We start from the raw sequence: 15,556 nt of genomic DNA, 5'->3' as shown, positions 1-15,556 counted from the left end.
CAGATCTTTTTTAAGAATAAAATGTAAGACCCATTTAATGCTTATAGCATTGTTTTCTGCCTGTAACCACAGTTTTTTAATCACAGAATCTTAGAAAAACAGGTTGGAAGGGACCTCAAGGATCATATGGTCCAACCTTTCTTGGCAAAAGCACGGTCTAGACAAGATGGCCCAGTACTGTGTCCAGCTGAATCTTAAAAGTGGCCAACGATGGAGAATCCACCGCTTCCCTGGGGAGATTTTTCCAATGGCTGATTGTTCTCATTGTGAAAAATTTGCCTCTTGTGTCCAACTGGAATCTCCCCAGAAGTAACTTGTACCCATTACCCCTTGTCTTTTCCATGTGTCTCCTTGTAAAAAGGGAGTCTCCATCATCTTTGTAGCCGCTCTTTCAATACTGGAACATGGTGATAAGGTGTCTCCTAAGCCTTCTTTTCTCAAGGCTGAACAAACCCAATTCTCTCAGCCTTTCCTCATATGGCAGGCTTCCCTGCTCTTTGTGTCCATTTTCCTTAATTTCTTTTCCTTAATTGCAAAATAGCTAGTGTCTTGAGCATAACCGTATTTTGAAGAAAAGGGGAAGTTTGAACAGGAACAGTGAGAGCAAGTACAATATTTTATAACCGATGATTGGCAAGCTGACATTCCCAAGTGAGGTCCTGACTGCTAGGTAAACAGTGTTTTCTTCAGGGACTTGCAGTATAGTAGTGCCTGAGCATATATAAACTGTAGTTTATCTTGCCAGTCTAGACGGGACTCAAGTAGGCTTTAACTATATTCCCAAGCTTTATAACAGCTCTGCAAAGCCCAGAGCAGTGATCAGAACCCTAAGTAAAACATTTTTGTCCTAACAACTGACATTTCACTCTTCAGTTTTAAACGTGTCAGGAAATTGTATGGCTGCAGCTCAAGCTTAGAGAAATTTGAGAGAGTAGATAATAAATGTGTCTTCATTTCCCCCCAAATAGCATTGTTTCTGTAAGTTAAATGGAATGAAAAATTTCTTTGACTCTTACCCATTACAATAATTAACGCTAAAATAACTTGGAAAAAATCTCATCAGGAAGTTACTGGATCAGTACCTGTCAAACAGATGGCCATTTCCTCTGTGATCTCCTTCCACTATGCATTAGTGGAGGGATAAAACACATGCTGTAAATCGAGTAACTGTTTTAGAGGGATCCACACTGTGAAAGAGTATGCAGAAAAATTGGAGCAGCGTCCTGAAACTCTTCCTGGCAATACGCTGTTCCGCTCCATCGGCTCTAAGCAATAAAACAGCCTCATGTAAGCCTTGTAAAAAGGCTGTGTGGGACAATGAGGACTGATAGAGAGCAAAACAGGATTGCCTGGCCTGCAGGTCCAAAAAGGGTAGGGAGGAGGCACCAGGACCTCTAAGAAGTTTCCTATCAGATTTAATATTGTTGTCGGTATTATATGGGCAGTTCATTGTTTTATCTTTCTGCCTCTGCCCTTTCCAAGGCAGGAGCATTCCCATCTAATCTGAGCTCTCATTACACTATTTGCAGATGTACACAGTCTAGAAAAGAAAGCTCTAATTAAAGACATTCTTACATGAGAAGTTTTCAAAGCATGATAAAATTACCAAAATAGATGAATGAGAAAAATTGTTGTTATGGTTACTGCTGGATTTCAGACAAATAAAAATAATTAACAGACTTACAGTTTGTATCTTGCCCCAACAGTTGCAGGAATTTAAAAATCAAGGTAAATAAACTTATACATTGGGTTTGGATAGAGATTCAATTCCAAAATATAGTAGGTAAGTCTGTTAACGTGTACTGTGTGTTAGGGGCCATGTATTTCCAAAGAATCCTGTGTTTCCATAAAAAGTGGATTTTACTACTTCAAATGTAACTGAGGTGAAATACTTCTTCAAATTATCTTTTTTTTAATCATATTTGCTCAAATAAGGACAAAGTTTATAAAAAAAAATTTTAAAAGTTGATTAAAGCTTTAAATTGCTGTCTCAAGTCTCAAAAAATCATTTACATTTTAGACATGATTCTGTCTTCATGTCCCATAAATTACTGGGAGCTCTCAATCTGAAAAATAAAGTCACTTTAATTTTCTATATTGAAAGTTCCAATTTAAAACTACTTTTTCATAAAATAAGAAAAAAGTAAAACACTTTCTGCTGTACAAATCATCTGTGTTAACAGGCTGGTTTTTTATTTGTTGAATGTTTCCTGTCTTTTATCATTTTGTTCCAGAGTTTTCCCTTCTTTTTCCAGAACTTGCCTGTGGCTCACTTGAAATCATGGTACAGCTTAAAGTGGTCTATAACAGTTTAATTAATTTTCATACTTTACCTACTTCAAATCCACAGATTTAATTCACATTGTAGGGGAAAAAGTTTTAGAACGTAATATAGGAAATATGAAGTATAACATAAAAGCATTGTATGGTAAGGGGTCAGAGTGTTGCAGGACTAGAGACAGGTGTATGCTGTCAGGAAGGGCAAGTCAGCCAGATGGAAGCTATCAGGGATCAGATGGGGGATCCCAAACCTTGTAAATGTGTGATGGTTTGCAAGCATTTCTACATCACATGTACCATGAAATTCTGGCTTAATTAATCAAAAAACCAGATAAGACTGTATTAGAAAAAAGGTATGTGGAACAGGTTTTTATTTCTGGTTCGTGAATAGGATGTAGTCAAATTTAAGTTAGCCAAATAGGTTTATATTTGTGAAACTCAGTTATTAACCTGAGGATATGTTCAAGTGATTTTGCAGGTAAACACAAGCTTACTCTGTCTTTACTATGAACCAGCCAGCGGTGTGCTAACGCCAATCTAAAAGCCATGAAGGTGCGATTATTACAGTACTGTGCTCAAGCTAATAAGTAACCTCAGTGTCATGCTAAACATAGTGACATGCATCAAAATTGCCTGGCTGGCTCTCACTGAAGGTGAAATGGCCTGGAATCTTCCTGCAAAAGACTTTTGCATGTGTACCCTTAATCAGGATTTTGGGTTTTCCTTTTTTTTTTTTTAATTTTTATTTTCATTCTAGTGTCTCATCCAAAAAGTACATATTATAGAAAATATTTTAAAAAGTTAAATATATACATACATAAAGTATTATCTTGTTTTTAACTGAAATGGCGCTTTATTAAGTATTTATATATTACTTTCTGACAATACTAGTCTCTAGTAAGTTTTAAAATTATTATCTCAATGGTCCACTTACTTATTTTTATTATAATAATACTATCGTTTTATAAAAAGATGAAAACATTTTGTTAGTTCATACTAATCTGTAATGGAGATGCAAATTTTTTACTCCTTCCTGGATTTTCTCCAATCTTAAGATGTGCGAATAGAGCTTTTAAAATCATGATTCAGCAAGGCTCGTGTGCTTAGCTCAGTAGTTTATATTGCAAGAGTTTATTTCCCAATTTTTTCAGTTCAAATAATAAAGCTCTTGACTGAAAGAGCTATCACAACTGCAAAACTCTTGTCTTATATTTTGAAGAAAAGCCATGCATTTAATAAGATTTTACACCAGAGGCAGATTCTTTTCTTGTACATACTTAAAATATCGTTCAAGCTTTTTTGAGGGAAAGAAATTCTTCTTGCCCCATCCCTGGAAGTGTTTAAGGCCAGGCTGGATGGGGCTTTGAGCAACCTGCTCTAGTGGGAGGTGTCCCTGCCCATGGCAGGGGGGTTGGAACTCGATGATCTCTAAGGTCCCTTCCAACCCAAACCATTCTGTGTTTCTGTGTGATTCTGTGAGGGAGTGAGAACTTAAGAAATTTTTTAAGGCTAAAAGTTTTCATTGTAGGCATTTCATGTGGCTCTGTGGATTTTACAGCTTTAAGTCATCACAGTATTTATACAAAGTTGAAATCTGTGTCATGATGAATTAACTCTTGAATATATTTTGAATATTGCTGTGGCATGTACAGCCCTTTCAACTCTGATTCTTTATAGTAAATATATAGTACGTATAGTAAAAAGTAAAATCAAGTTTGAAAATATGCTGCATAGTTCCTCATCACATGCATTGTCAGTGGTAGGGAAGAGTTGTGTAGGAAAACAGAAAAAACACCATATTCAACTAGACAAGCCCCTCTTCATTTGTGCAGATGAGTTATCTTGGGCTCAAAAAACACCCAAATTGATCCAAAACTCAACCTAATCTTATGTGGAAATCTCTTTTGGGTGAGAAACATTTGGGGGGGGAAAGCAAAAATAAACAAACAAAAGTAATTTTGTGCGATTTCTTTTATATATTTATCTTTAGTTTTGCTTTCACTAAAATTAGTCGCAAAACTTTTTTTGTTTTAATGGAACTAAAATGTCTGTACATATATGCTGATGGGTCAAAGAAAAACAATTGGAGTCTAAATACACTAAGAGTAAGACTATTACTTTTATCTCATCTGCTTTGCATCTCCTGTGAATCTATTGAATCTCCTGTGAAGAGCTTAAAGAACACAGGAACAATTCAGGTTTCAGAATTTTTAGGGAAACGTGGTCTCTTGAAAACTGTCCTAATTCTGCAGTTGTGTATGTATTCTGCATGTTTGGTGAACAAGTCCCCTGGAGAAACAAAAGGTTGTTATAATTGGCTAGTTTTGAGTTTTCACTCCATTTTCCTTTTTTTCCAATAGGGTGGAGTGAATGGCTTGACTGGAGAACTGGAGTTTGCAGAAAATGGGGGGAATCCCAATGTGCATTTTGAAATTTTGGGGACAAATTATGGAGAAGATCTTGGCAGAGGCATCCGTAAGGTAAGGCTACACATGTTTAAACAAAAGACTATTATTACTGATTTTTTTTTTTTTTTAACCTTCCTTATGTTCCATGATAATAGAAAAGTGTTTGAGTGCAGATAACCTGTTGTTGTGTATTATTAAGAGGATAAGAAATGGGAGAGGAGTCTTGAACTTCTAGATACCCATCTGTTGTATTATTGCAAAGAAGCCTTGCTGTAGGTCATGTTGATCAAGGTGTTGCTTGTAATACCAAATGTGTTAAGCTGCTGGTCAGCTGTCTCAGAAGACCAGTGAAAGCTGTTGTTTTGTAACCTTCACAAGCCATTTCCAAAATAGCAAATTGTACGTTGAATTATGTTTAGAGCACCCAGATTGACACTATATATTTATGGTCAAAGTGGGATGCTGCAACTGTTAGATGATTCAAATTCATAGTTTCAGAAAATCTGTTATAACATGGGCAAAATTTATGTAATCTCTTGCCTTCATGAAATAAGACAAAATGTTCTAGTAGAAATTCACTTTTACAGAATAAGTGTAATGTTACGTATTCAGCTGCCAGACACGGTCCAAATACTTGGACTTAGATTGTTTGAGGAAATGGTGTATAACTCCAGCAAAATTACTTTATATTAGTATTTCAATTTTGCTAGTCTAAAAAAAAAAATAAAAAAATTAAGTCCTGTGTAAGAATTGGTGGAAGCATGTCTCTATTTGCAATGCATATCCTTCACTTTGGACAACTGCCCATCTGGGATGGCAAAAGTAGCAAAAATCATGTGGTACCTCTTAGGAAAATAAAAGACCAATAGGCTTTTCCAGGAAAAACTCTCCTTCAAAGACAGACCTCCTGAAAGATAATACCAACATCCCTTCATTTAGTGTATCAGATCACACTGTTTTTTATATGTGAAAAAGCTGAAGTGATTGAAAGCAAATGATGGAGAAAGTTATCTTAATGTATGTGAACTGGGTCCATGTGTCAGTGTCATTATATGATGAAGCACATCATTTGTCTGCTTACCTTCTGCAGTAACAGATAAGTGCTCTGAAAGAAGGGAGAGAGAAATAAAAAGTTAAAAGTGGCTCTAAACTCCTGAAATGTGTCCTTTGCTGTTCATTGGAATTGTTATTCTGTTCCTGCTGTTCCATCTGTTGTCAATACCTTAATGTACACACGTGCCTATAGCTATGCCACCTTGAGCAGAGATTCTGAAAAATGCTTCAGAAACTAAACGTAACTGGATGTTGTTGATATTTGGAGATGTGTTTCGCAAAGTCTTTAGGCGACCAGAAAGTTGAATGAGTCCTTATTCTCTCACCTCTAAATTCAAACTGTTTCAACATATTTTGACTTATTTTCCATGCTATGCATCGAGGAGCTCTTTATTCTTTAGACACTCCAGGTAGTCCTTCCTAAGACAAATCTTTATCTCTTCATTTAATTTGATTGGTCAACTTTGGCTGGTTTTTGTCTTCAGGCCTGTCTGGGTGAATGTCTGAGTGAAGCATTAAATTGTGTTCTTCCATTTCACAAAAAGACAGAAGAGAGAGAGGGACCCACAGAAAGGTCTTGGAAATACAGAAATACAAAAAGACTTCTTAGCCTTTCTAACTATTTTCTGAAGGTGTAATTTAGATTTATATTGCAAATTTAAACTGGTACGGTTTACTTTTGAAGAAGAGATTAATGACCATGGGCACACATATAAGTTGTGCAAAACAATGAGGTAGATTCAAAAAGGCTGTTTGTACTTCCTTGTTTACTCTTTATCATAGTTCAAGGACAATGATATTCACTGTCTTTGAAAGGAAAAGGATTTGAAGTTGGTCAAAGAGAACAAGAGTTTTGCACAGAATGTAATTAGACCAGGAAACTCAGTGTCACAAGACCCGGTTTAAGAGAAAAGCAAAGTTAAAAAAAATACACACTTTCAGTATCTTACTTTTTATGTTTGCTGAGTATTTAGTATAAGAAAATTTTCCTGTTGAAGGTTGCACTATAAATGTCTATACTTAGAGTTTTGTGATATGCTGCAGCTGGTTAAAAAGAATAAAGTGTCCAGAGCAGAACAGATTTAATCCGTTTCAATTGTTTTTCTAAACAGCATTCATGGATCCAAAGAAAGCTTTAGAAAGAATCTTGGTGTAGAGAAATGAATTTTCCTTAGAAAGAAATTTCTGTATATATTGTGAGAATGTGATAATTGTTCCTGGAATGGAATCATCTTTTTTAAAAAATTTCAAAATAATTCCAATTACTGTATTTTTTACACTAAATTGAAAAGTAAAAGGATTTGAAATAAATATAGTATTTATAATCAATGTCACAAAGTTAAAAAAACAAGCTGGGGATCCAAAAATTTTTACATAAGAGCTAGAGAAGAAAATTTTGGAGGGGAAGATAGCATATGTTGGTTTTACTCTTTGGATAAAAGTTCACATATTTTATCTTTGACGAGATTTTACTTTACAGTGTATGAGCCACTAGTGTTGGAAGCAAATCACAATAATTACAGGAGTCATATATTTTTGTTAGCTACACTAATTAAAGTGCACTTCAGATTTTCATGTATTTAGTGGTCTGACTACAGAACTACCTAACCATTTTTATTTCTCAACTCTAGTGGAAGCAGCTGCAATTAGCAGACTGACTGAAATTTCTAAACAAGTACATCTTCCCTAATTAACGTGTTTCCAAGTACATTTATAGGAGATAATGAAGGGTGAAATCATGACAAAAGGCCCATTGAAGTTATTGGGACTAGAAGTAATTTGGTTACTTCTGAAAAGATCACTTACTTTCACAGGTTAATATTTCTAAGACTCAAAAAGAGCAAACGATTTAGGAAATGCCAAGAATTCTTGTTTGTGTTTGGTTTTGTCTGCAAGTCCCCTTCTTCAGCTTTCATGGGCTACTGTCATACTTGGAAAGCAGTAGGAGCATTCCTGTGGAAGTTCACTGTGTTCGGGTCCTTCATCTAGTGACAAGTTAGCAAATTCAGGAGTGGGATTTGCCTGAAGTAAAAGTTTTGTACCATTTTGTCTGTAAATGCCATCCGTCACCTTGCCGACCATGGATTGTTTAGGCTATATGTGTAGCCAGAGTCAGGTACTTGGAGTAATGCAGTCCGATTGCTGCCAGGTACCGATTTTATTGACACCAGTGGCGTTACCATCCCAGAGGAACTGCAGAAAAACTCTTGCTTTTACACATCATGCTGTGTCTTGCGTTCGTGCAGATATAGTTATATTCAGTGGGAGACACGGGTGTATTTCTGACATTTCTCTGTTGGCATTTGTCTGTTGGTATTTGACATTTGAGTATGTATTCTTTGACATTTAAATTTCACTGCAGTACTTTTATCTATACTGTTGAAATAAAAGCTGCCATTCCTGTGAATAATTATCCAACAAACAAATGAACGAAAGGGATTTGACGGCTCAGAAGAGTACTGTGTTATATCTTAGTGGTGTAGAAAACAGCACTGCAGAAATAAAGTGGTTCTCATGTTTCTTCCAGCGCTCCTTGTAATTCAGAATGGGCTTGTCCTCAAAGGCTCTGTGCTACACTTTTTGAAGTTTAGTGGACTTTCTTCTTGTTCCCACACTGGTTTTCTCACCGCGTGTGGAAATTCGGACATCATAGTGCATTTTGCTCTGCTTCCCTATCACTGTTGGCATACACCTACCTCCCGTGTGTTCTCTTCCCTTCTGAAGATGGTTTCTGTCGTTTCTTCCCTGTCAGGGAACGAGATGACACACTAGGCTTTCTTGTCTCTTCCTCTCCGCACCAGGATTGTCCATGTCAAGCCTTTCTTTGCATTCAGGACACCTAGGGCTGCCTTGGGGGAAGGATAGAGCCATGAGCATGCAAGAAAACAGATACCTTGAGCGGGGCACCTGGGTAACCCAGGATGTTTTGAGCCCTCCATGTTTGTCCAGTAGGATTGTAGGGCTCTGTCCTGAATGTTTTTAATTTGATGCCCTTAATGTTATTTATTTTAATCTGAGGGGTATCTGTAGCACAAAGCGCTTCATGTGAATGTGACTGAAGGTCTTTGGCCATAATGCCTGACAGATGTGTTGCTCCTCTCTCCTTCTGCCAGTGTGAATGGCAGAACCTTCCCTGTGGAGTTATTGCATGAACATTTTTATTTCAGAGTATTAAGGGTTACATGGAATGTTCTATAGATGTGCTATTTGTTCAGAGAGGGAAAAATGTATTGCACATTTTGTTTTCATTGTAGTAAAATAACTGCTACTTCCACTTCATCTGAGAACAGTTGTTGATTACAATGGTGGCATTGCTCGGTTATCTGGTATATAATTTTTTCTTACATTTGCATCACGAAGTAACATATATTCCAGGTGTATATTTTGATCTTGAGGAAGTTGCTGTGTCTTCTTATAAGGTTAAAACTTATTTTTTGCATCTTTTATCTCTTATTTCCTTTTGGTTCTTTAGGTAAAAAGAGAAGTTATACAGCTGTGCTGACAGTTATTAACTAACACTATTTAATAACCAAGAGCAAACAAAGTATTTTCTTCTTGGTTAGCTACTTGAGGTAAATGATGGGTTCACCTGTTCCCTTTGTGATCATAATCAAAGGTAGAGCTCTGTAATGTGATTGAAAAAATGTATATATATCAGCACCTGGTACTTTAAGCTGTGATCTGCTTCAGCTGTTTCTAAAGGCTGACATGCAATTTATGATGTGACTGAAAGATATACTTGCAATTTACAGAGCCGTTGATGGTGTGTTTTCTGGAGAGTTGAAAATAAATGTTGCTGTGTCTGCTTGCCTTTAGTGTTGATAGAAAAGATGGACCTGGCACAGTAGTAATGTGATACTCCCTCTAAAGCAACTTTAAATACATAAGCAGCCTACTAGAAATGAAATATGCTACCTAGTACTAAAGGTAAATAGGTAATTAAATACCTTGGTGAACTGGGACCTGCTGTACCAGCTCAGCACAGTACTTAAATCTGCTGTAAACCTGCTGAAGAATACGATCTCCTTCCTTTATTTAGTGCTGTTGAACAGATGAAGATACAGTGACTGATTCTTCACTTTCTGCTAGCTTCTGCAAATCTTTTGTGAAACTTCAATGAAATTTAATTTGACTGGAAAGTGTTGGGAATTTGCGTGTTATCACAACAAAACTAGTGTTAGTAGAGAACTGTTATTTAGTTATTTGAAAGTGCACTTCTGTTTAGATAAAAAGTAAAAGTAAATGCATATTTGAGTCTAATGGAAAATGGAAAAAATGCCTCTATCCATAATGGTATTCCTGAATTTAAAAAAAAAAAAAATTAAAAGTGTAAAAGATTTCCCTCTCTTTGCTTTTGAATAAAGCATTTTCTTTTAAAATCTTAGATTGCAGAAAGAGAGACAGACTGACTCAATAGTGTACGATCTGTAGAATTTTTCAGGATTTGGAGACTGAATCAGATGGGGTCAGGGAGTGTGTGGGGGGTCTAACTTTTGGTGCTGGACTGCCCAGATGCCGGGCCTGAACCTGGGCTATTTGTCTGGGTGAGTGAGTATTTCAATGTTCATAACAAGTGCAAAGTAAAGAAGTCAGAGAGGGATTCGGTGGCTTGGTGAATGCTGCCACAGGAATATGGAACACCAAGGTTCAAGTCCTTCTAGTGATCATGAATAAATGCAGAGCAGAGCTGCTACTACAGGTAGTGTTATGAGCAACCTGTTCCATGTGAATTATTCACCTGTGAAGCAGGGCATCCACCAGTAATACATGAGAGCCAGGATCGCGTTTATGAGCAAAATCCCCCAGAACGCAAATGCTCAACCTCCAAACTAATTCCCACAAAGCCAAGGCACACATAGTGCAAAAGAGAGACATGTTATCCCACCTATTTCTCCTTAGAAGCAGCACAGTCAGCCATGTCATCCGAGCTCTGGTGTCCTCAGGCATTTGAACATAGCAGGACCTGTTGTAAAACAGAAAGGTGATTTTAGGCTGTAAGACAAGCATGTGTCCAGATTTCCCAATCTAGAACAATAAGGTTAAGTGCCTGTGTTAAAATTCAACTCAGTTAAGATATAGGTTTATCCACTTTTCAGCATGAAGGTGAATGGTTTTAAGCAGTGACATTTATAGGGCCAGAGGAGTGGGATTTGAACCTCCCAAAAAAATCTTTCAAGCCTCTGAGTAACTGCAGCACTCTGAAATGAAGAGGGGTTTGCTCCCGCATTGGGAACAGTGGGGAAAAAGGGAAAATGCAGGGTGGTAGGAGGGTAGAGAGCAATAGGACCCTGGGGAGAAGGATTGATGTCAAACAGAAATTCCCCTTGGGACCTCTGTGCTCTGTAGTATTTCTCTTGGCAATTTTGGCAGGAATGAGTCCGTCTCTCTTTTGCTCAGAATTTCCATCCTTGTCAAAATGGATATGAATGTTCTTACTGAAAACTGCTTTCAGAGGATTGGGAACTGCCTATTTTGACTGATTGCTTTCATTAGAAAGAGACAAATCTTTTTTATGTGCTTTAAATTTTATAGTTTCATGGGTTTTATTCATTTTTTTGTTCACTGGGATAAGAGGTTACATTTTACCCATCTCCTGTCGAAAATGCAGTTGTCTTGACAGCAAAGAGGAGGAGAAATATTTTCCACTTCCAAAGTTGTGTTTTTAATTTCCTTTAATATCTTGTTATGACAATGGAAACTTGAGAAAGATCAGTCAAAAAATAATAATTAAAAAAAAAACAAACCCAAACCCAACCTTGGAATTGTATCAGTAACTCCTGTTTTCTGTTGATGCTGCTAGGCAAATGCCTAACCGCAGTGGCTCCTGTGTGATTATTCTGTGCGTCAAAATGGGCATAAGAGCAAAGAATGTTACACAACTTCAGTCATTTCTTTTTCACAGCAGAGATTTTTTTTTGTTCTGAAATATTTTGAATCGCAGAAATAGCGTGGTGGTATTTTTTAAATAACTGCAGTGAGAAAGGGAATTTGGATTTGAATGTTGGTCGGGTTAATGTAGCATGTGAGACTTCGTTCGTATCTGTTATTTTTCCTTCATTTTTAGGTTCCTCTCTTCCTCTTGAGCTGCTTGCAATTGGCCACAGGTCGACCAGGCCAAAGGATTGTATCACTTTGGTTTTTCCAAACTCAATTTTTGCAGTTAGTAACCCTTTACAATTTTCAGTATGATTGGCTGGGACACTTTTGAAATAACTTTACTGTGGTTGTATGGCTTTTTCTTCTGCTTGAGTAGCTGTGAAATCCTCCCAGTGAACATGGATCTGCAGAACTGGCTGGCAAGTTGTGGTGAATTTTTATCCTCAAATACTTCAGCTGAGCAAATTAGCTTTGTAAGTCACTTCAGAGATCTGAAGTGCTTGGGAACTTTGAAGTGCCTCAAAACTGACATTTTGAATAATGTCAGAAGGAACTGTGTATGATTTAAAAATGGACTTAATGCTTCATTGACCTCTCAGACATTAATACTTATATGCGATTTAGGAAATCCCATTAGGGACTTCTCTTCACCTTTAAGGGAGCACTCAGTAGGTGCTGCTTCAAGAATGTGGTTCATCATCCTTGAAATTAATAGGATAAAACACTTAGCTCAACTTGGAATTACTTGTTTTAAGGTGAGGGTTCTCAATGAATTATAGGTACCTTTCAGAGTTAAAGTTTTCAGTGTTTGTCTTTTGCTCTTTAGAGTTGGTTTGGTTTGGATCAAAGCTATCATCTGGTGAAAATTGCTTTATTTCATGAATACTTGTAATGGGAACAAACATACATTTTCCAGTTGTAGGAAGAAGTAACAAATTCATTTAACTCTACATTAATTCAAAATAAGGGAATCTTGTAGTTACTTTATCATCTTAAGAGGGAGATAACTATATCTTCAGTAAGTTAAATATTTTCACTCAAATTTGGATGTAAATTGGGTGTCCTAGTCAAAAATTAATAGTAATTGGAAAACCATGTAGACAGGAGAGAGGGATGATAAAAAATTGAGCTGCTGCTTTTAACAGGGGGCATGAAGAGATGGTAGTAGGAAATAGGTCATTTAGCTTTATCTTTTGAGTATGGTGAGGAGTATTGTTCATTTCTCGGAATTATGAGCTCAATGCACAGCCTTGGGAAGGCTGATACATCTAAAGGTAACACAGATCTTAGTCCATAATACGTGGAAGTAGATCTAAACATATTTCACAAAATTTGATAAATTGCTTTTTTCTTCAAAAACCACGAGTGAAAACTAACACAATTAGATGGCCTGCTATGTCCTGCCAACTATGTCTCCCCACAATAATGGATCATAGAATTGTAGAACAGCCCAAGTTGCACCTCAAAGGTCATCCGGTCCAACCTTTCAATAGATTGTTACTAATTTGCACATTTTGTGAAGAACTTCTCCTTGAAGGTTGTGTTGTCTTGTAGGCTGATGAATGTTGAATGAGCCCCTGTGGTACATCTGAAAGGCCTAGAAGGCTCATATTGATCAAAACTTTGCTGGTACAAGTTTTAAAGTAGGCAGAACTGTCTTCTTTTGCAGTAAGATCTCTTTGTTCCAAGCTAGCCTAATAGCAGGAAAATATGAAAATGTGTCTTACTAGACACTGAATATTCATGTATAGCAGAGATGAAAGCAAGTTGATTTGGGTTGAGTTTTTGCAGGGCGGGGGGGGGGGGGGGTGGGGGGGGGGACTGTGGGATTTTTTTTTTTGTTTATTTAACTGAGGTTTTTTTTAAGACAGTATTTAGAATCATAGAATCATCTGGGCCGGAAGGGACCTTCAAAGGTCATCTAGTCCGACCCCCCCTGCAGTCAGCGGGGACAACCCCAACAAGACCAGGTTGCCCAGGGCCTCGTCGAGCCTTACCTTGAATGTTTCCAGGGAAGGGGCCTCAACCACCTCCCTTGGCAACCTATTCCAGTGTTCCACCACCCTCATGGTAAAGAACTTATTCCTAATGTCTAATCTAAATCTGCTTTTTTCCAGTTTAAAGCCATTACCCCTTGTTCTGTCATTGCCGGCCTTTGTAAACAGACTGTCTCCAGCCTTCCTGTAGGCCCTCCTCAGGTACTGGAAGGTTGCTATTAGGTCTCCCCGGAGCCTCCTCTTCTCCAGGCTGAACAACCCCAGCTCCCTCAGCCTGTCCTCGTAGCAGAGGTGCTCCAACCCCCTGATCATTTTCGTGGCCCTCCTCTGGACCCTCTCTATCAGGTCCATGTCCTTCTTATATTGAGGGCTCCAGACTTTCACACAGTACTCCAGGTGAGGTCTCACCAGAGCAGTGTAAAGTGGCAGAATCACTTCTCTGGATCTGCTGGCAGCACATCTCTTGATGCAGCCCAGGATGCAATTGGCCTTCTGGGCTGCAAGTGCACATTGCCTGCTCATGTCCAGCTTTTCATCCATCAGCACCCCCAAGTCCCTTTCCTCAGGGCTGCTTTCTAATACCTCATCCCCTAATCTGTATTGATAGCGAGGATTGTTCCGGCCCAGGTGCATAACTCTGCACTTGCTCTTGTTGAACCTCATGAGGTTTACTTGAGCCCACCTCTTCATCCATTTCATTGACTATAATGCTGAATAGTATTTGTTGACTAGTAGGCAGTATATTGCTGCAGTGGGGTAAGAAGCCCTGATAAGCCAAATCACCTTTGTCTCTAGCCATTCAGTATCACTTTCTACTAAAGCAGGGAGAACTCAAACCCAAACATTTAATCCCTTCAGTCCTCCCTCCACAGGCTGTAGGACCTAGAGGAGCTAGCCAAGTCGTAAGCTGATTGGGAAACTGGTAATTGAATTCAATGAGAATGCAGAGCCTGTAGATTTCCACCGAGAGCTCCCTCTCTATATCTATCTCTCTCTATATAGAGAGAGAAATGTAATGTCTACCACGTTCACGGCCATGGCAGTAGATTTACAGTAGGGAGGAAAGTGAAAACATCCATGAAGAAATGCAGGCTGGGCAGAGAACGGATTGAGAGCAGCGCTGAGAAGGACTTGGGTTTGTTGGTTGACAAGAAGCTCAACATGAGCCAGCAATGTGCGCTTGCAGCCAAGAAAGCCAACTGCATCCTGGGCTGCATCAAAAGAAGTGTGACCAGCACGTCAAGGGTTGTGATTCTCCCCTTCTGCTCTGCTCTGGTGAGACCTCAGCTGGAGTACTGAGTCCAGCTCTGGAGCCCCCAACATAAGAAGGACATGGATCTGTTGGAATGGGTCCAGAGGAGGGCCACAAAGGTGATGAGAGGGCTGCAGCACCTCTCCTATGAAGAGAGGCTGAGAGAGTTGGGGCTGTTCAGCCTGGAGAAGAGAAGGCTCCAGGGAGACCTTATGGCAGCCTTCCAGTACTTAAAGGGGACCTACAGGAGAGATGGGAAGGGAGTCTTTATCAGGGAGTGGAGCGATAGGATGAGGGGGAATGGTTTTAAACTGAAAGAAGGTAGATTTAGATTAGATATTAGGAAGAAATTCTTTACTGTGATGGTGGTGAGACACTGAAACAGGTTCTCTGAGACACAGAGTTGTGGATGCCCCTTCCCTGGAGTGTTCAAGGCCAGGCTGGATGGGGCTTTGAGTAATCTGGTCTAGTGGGAGGTGTCCCAGCCCATGGCAGGGGGGGTGAAACTAGATATCTTTAAAGTCCTTTCCAATCCAAACCATTCTATGATTCTATGATATTAAGCTGTTAAAGGCTCCCAAATTCATCAGAAGGACGTAGACATTTATAGGCAAGTGTCGGAAAGAGTTATGTTCTCAAAGAGTCAAGGGTCAGCTGTCCCGTGATAAGAGGAGAGTGGTGCCCACCAG

The 15,556-nt window shown here is 38.6% G+C and overlaps 1 protein-coding gene across 2 annotated transcripts in view; it reads left to right on the top strand.

Moving 5' to 3' along the window:
* GRID2 (glutamate ionotropic receptor delta type subunit 2) overlaps positions 1–15,556 on the top strand; it is a 764,624-nt gene that overhangs the window by 538,945 nt on the left and 210,123 nt on the right. For both annotated transcript variants that reach the window (XM_074147380.1, XM_074147378.1), the window contains one exon: positions 4,641–4,760. In XM_074147380.1, the coding sequence (XP_074003481.1) occupies positions 4,641–4,760 (120 nt within the window). The remainder of the gene's footprint in view (positions 1–4,640; positions 4,761–15,556) is intronic.

Source organism: Numenius arquata, chromosome 5 (genome assembly GCF_964106895.1).
Source record: "Numenius arquata chromosome 5, bNumArq3.hap1.1, whole genome shotgun sequence".
Taxonomy (NCBI): domain Eukaryota; kingdom Metazoa; phylum Chordata; class Aves; order Charadriiformes; family Scolopacidae; genus Numenius; species Numenius arquata.
Note: the sequence above shows the minus strand (reverse complement) of the source record. Positions and strands in the feature narration are given on the sequence as shown.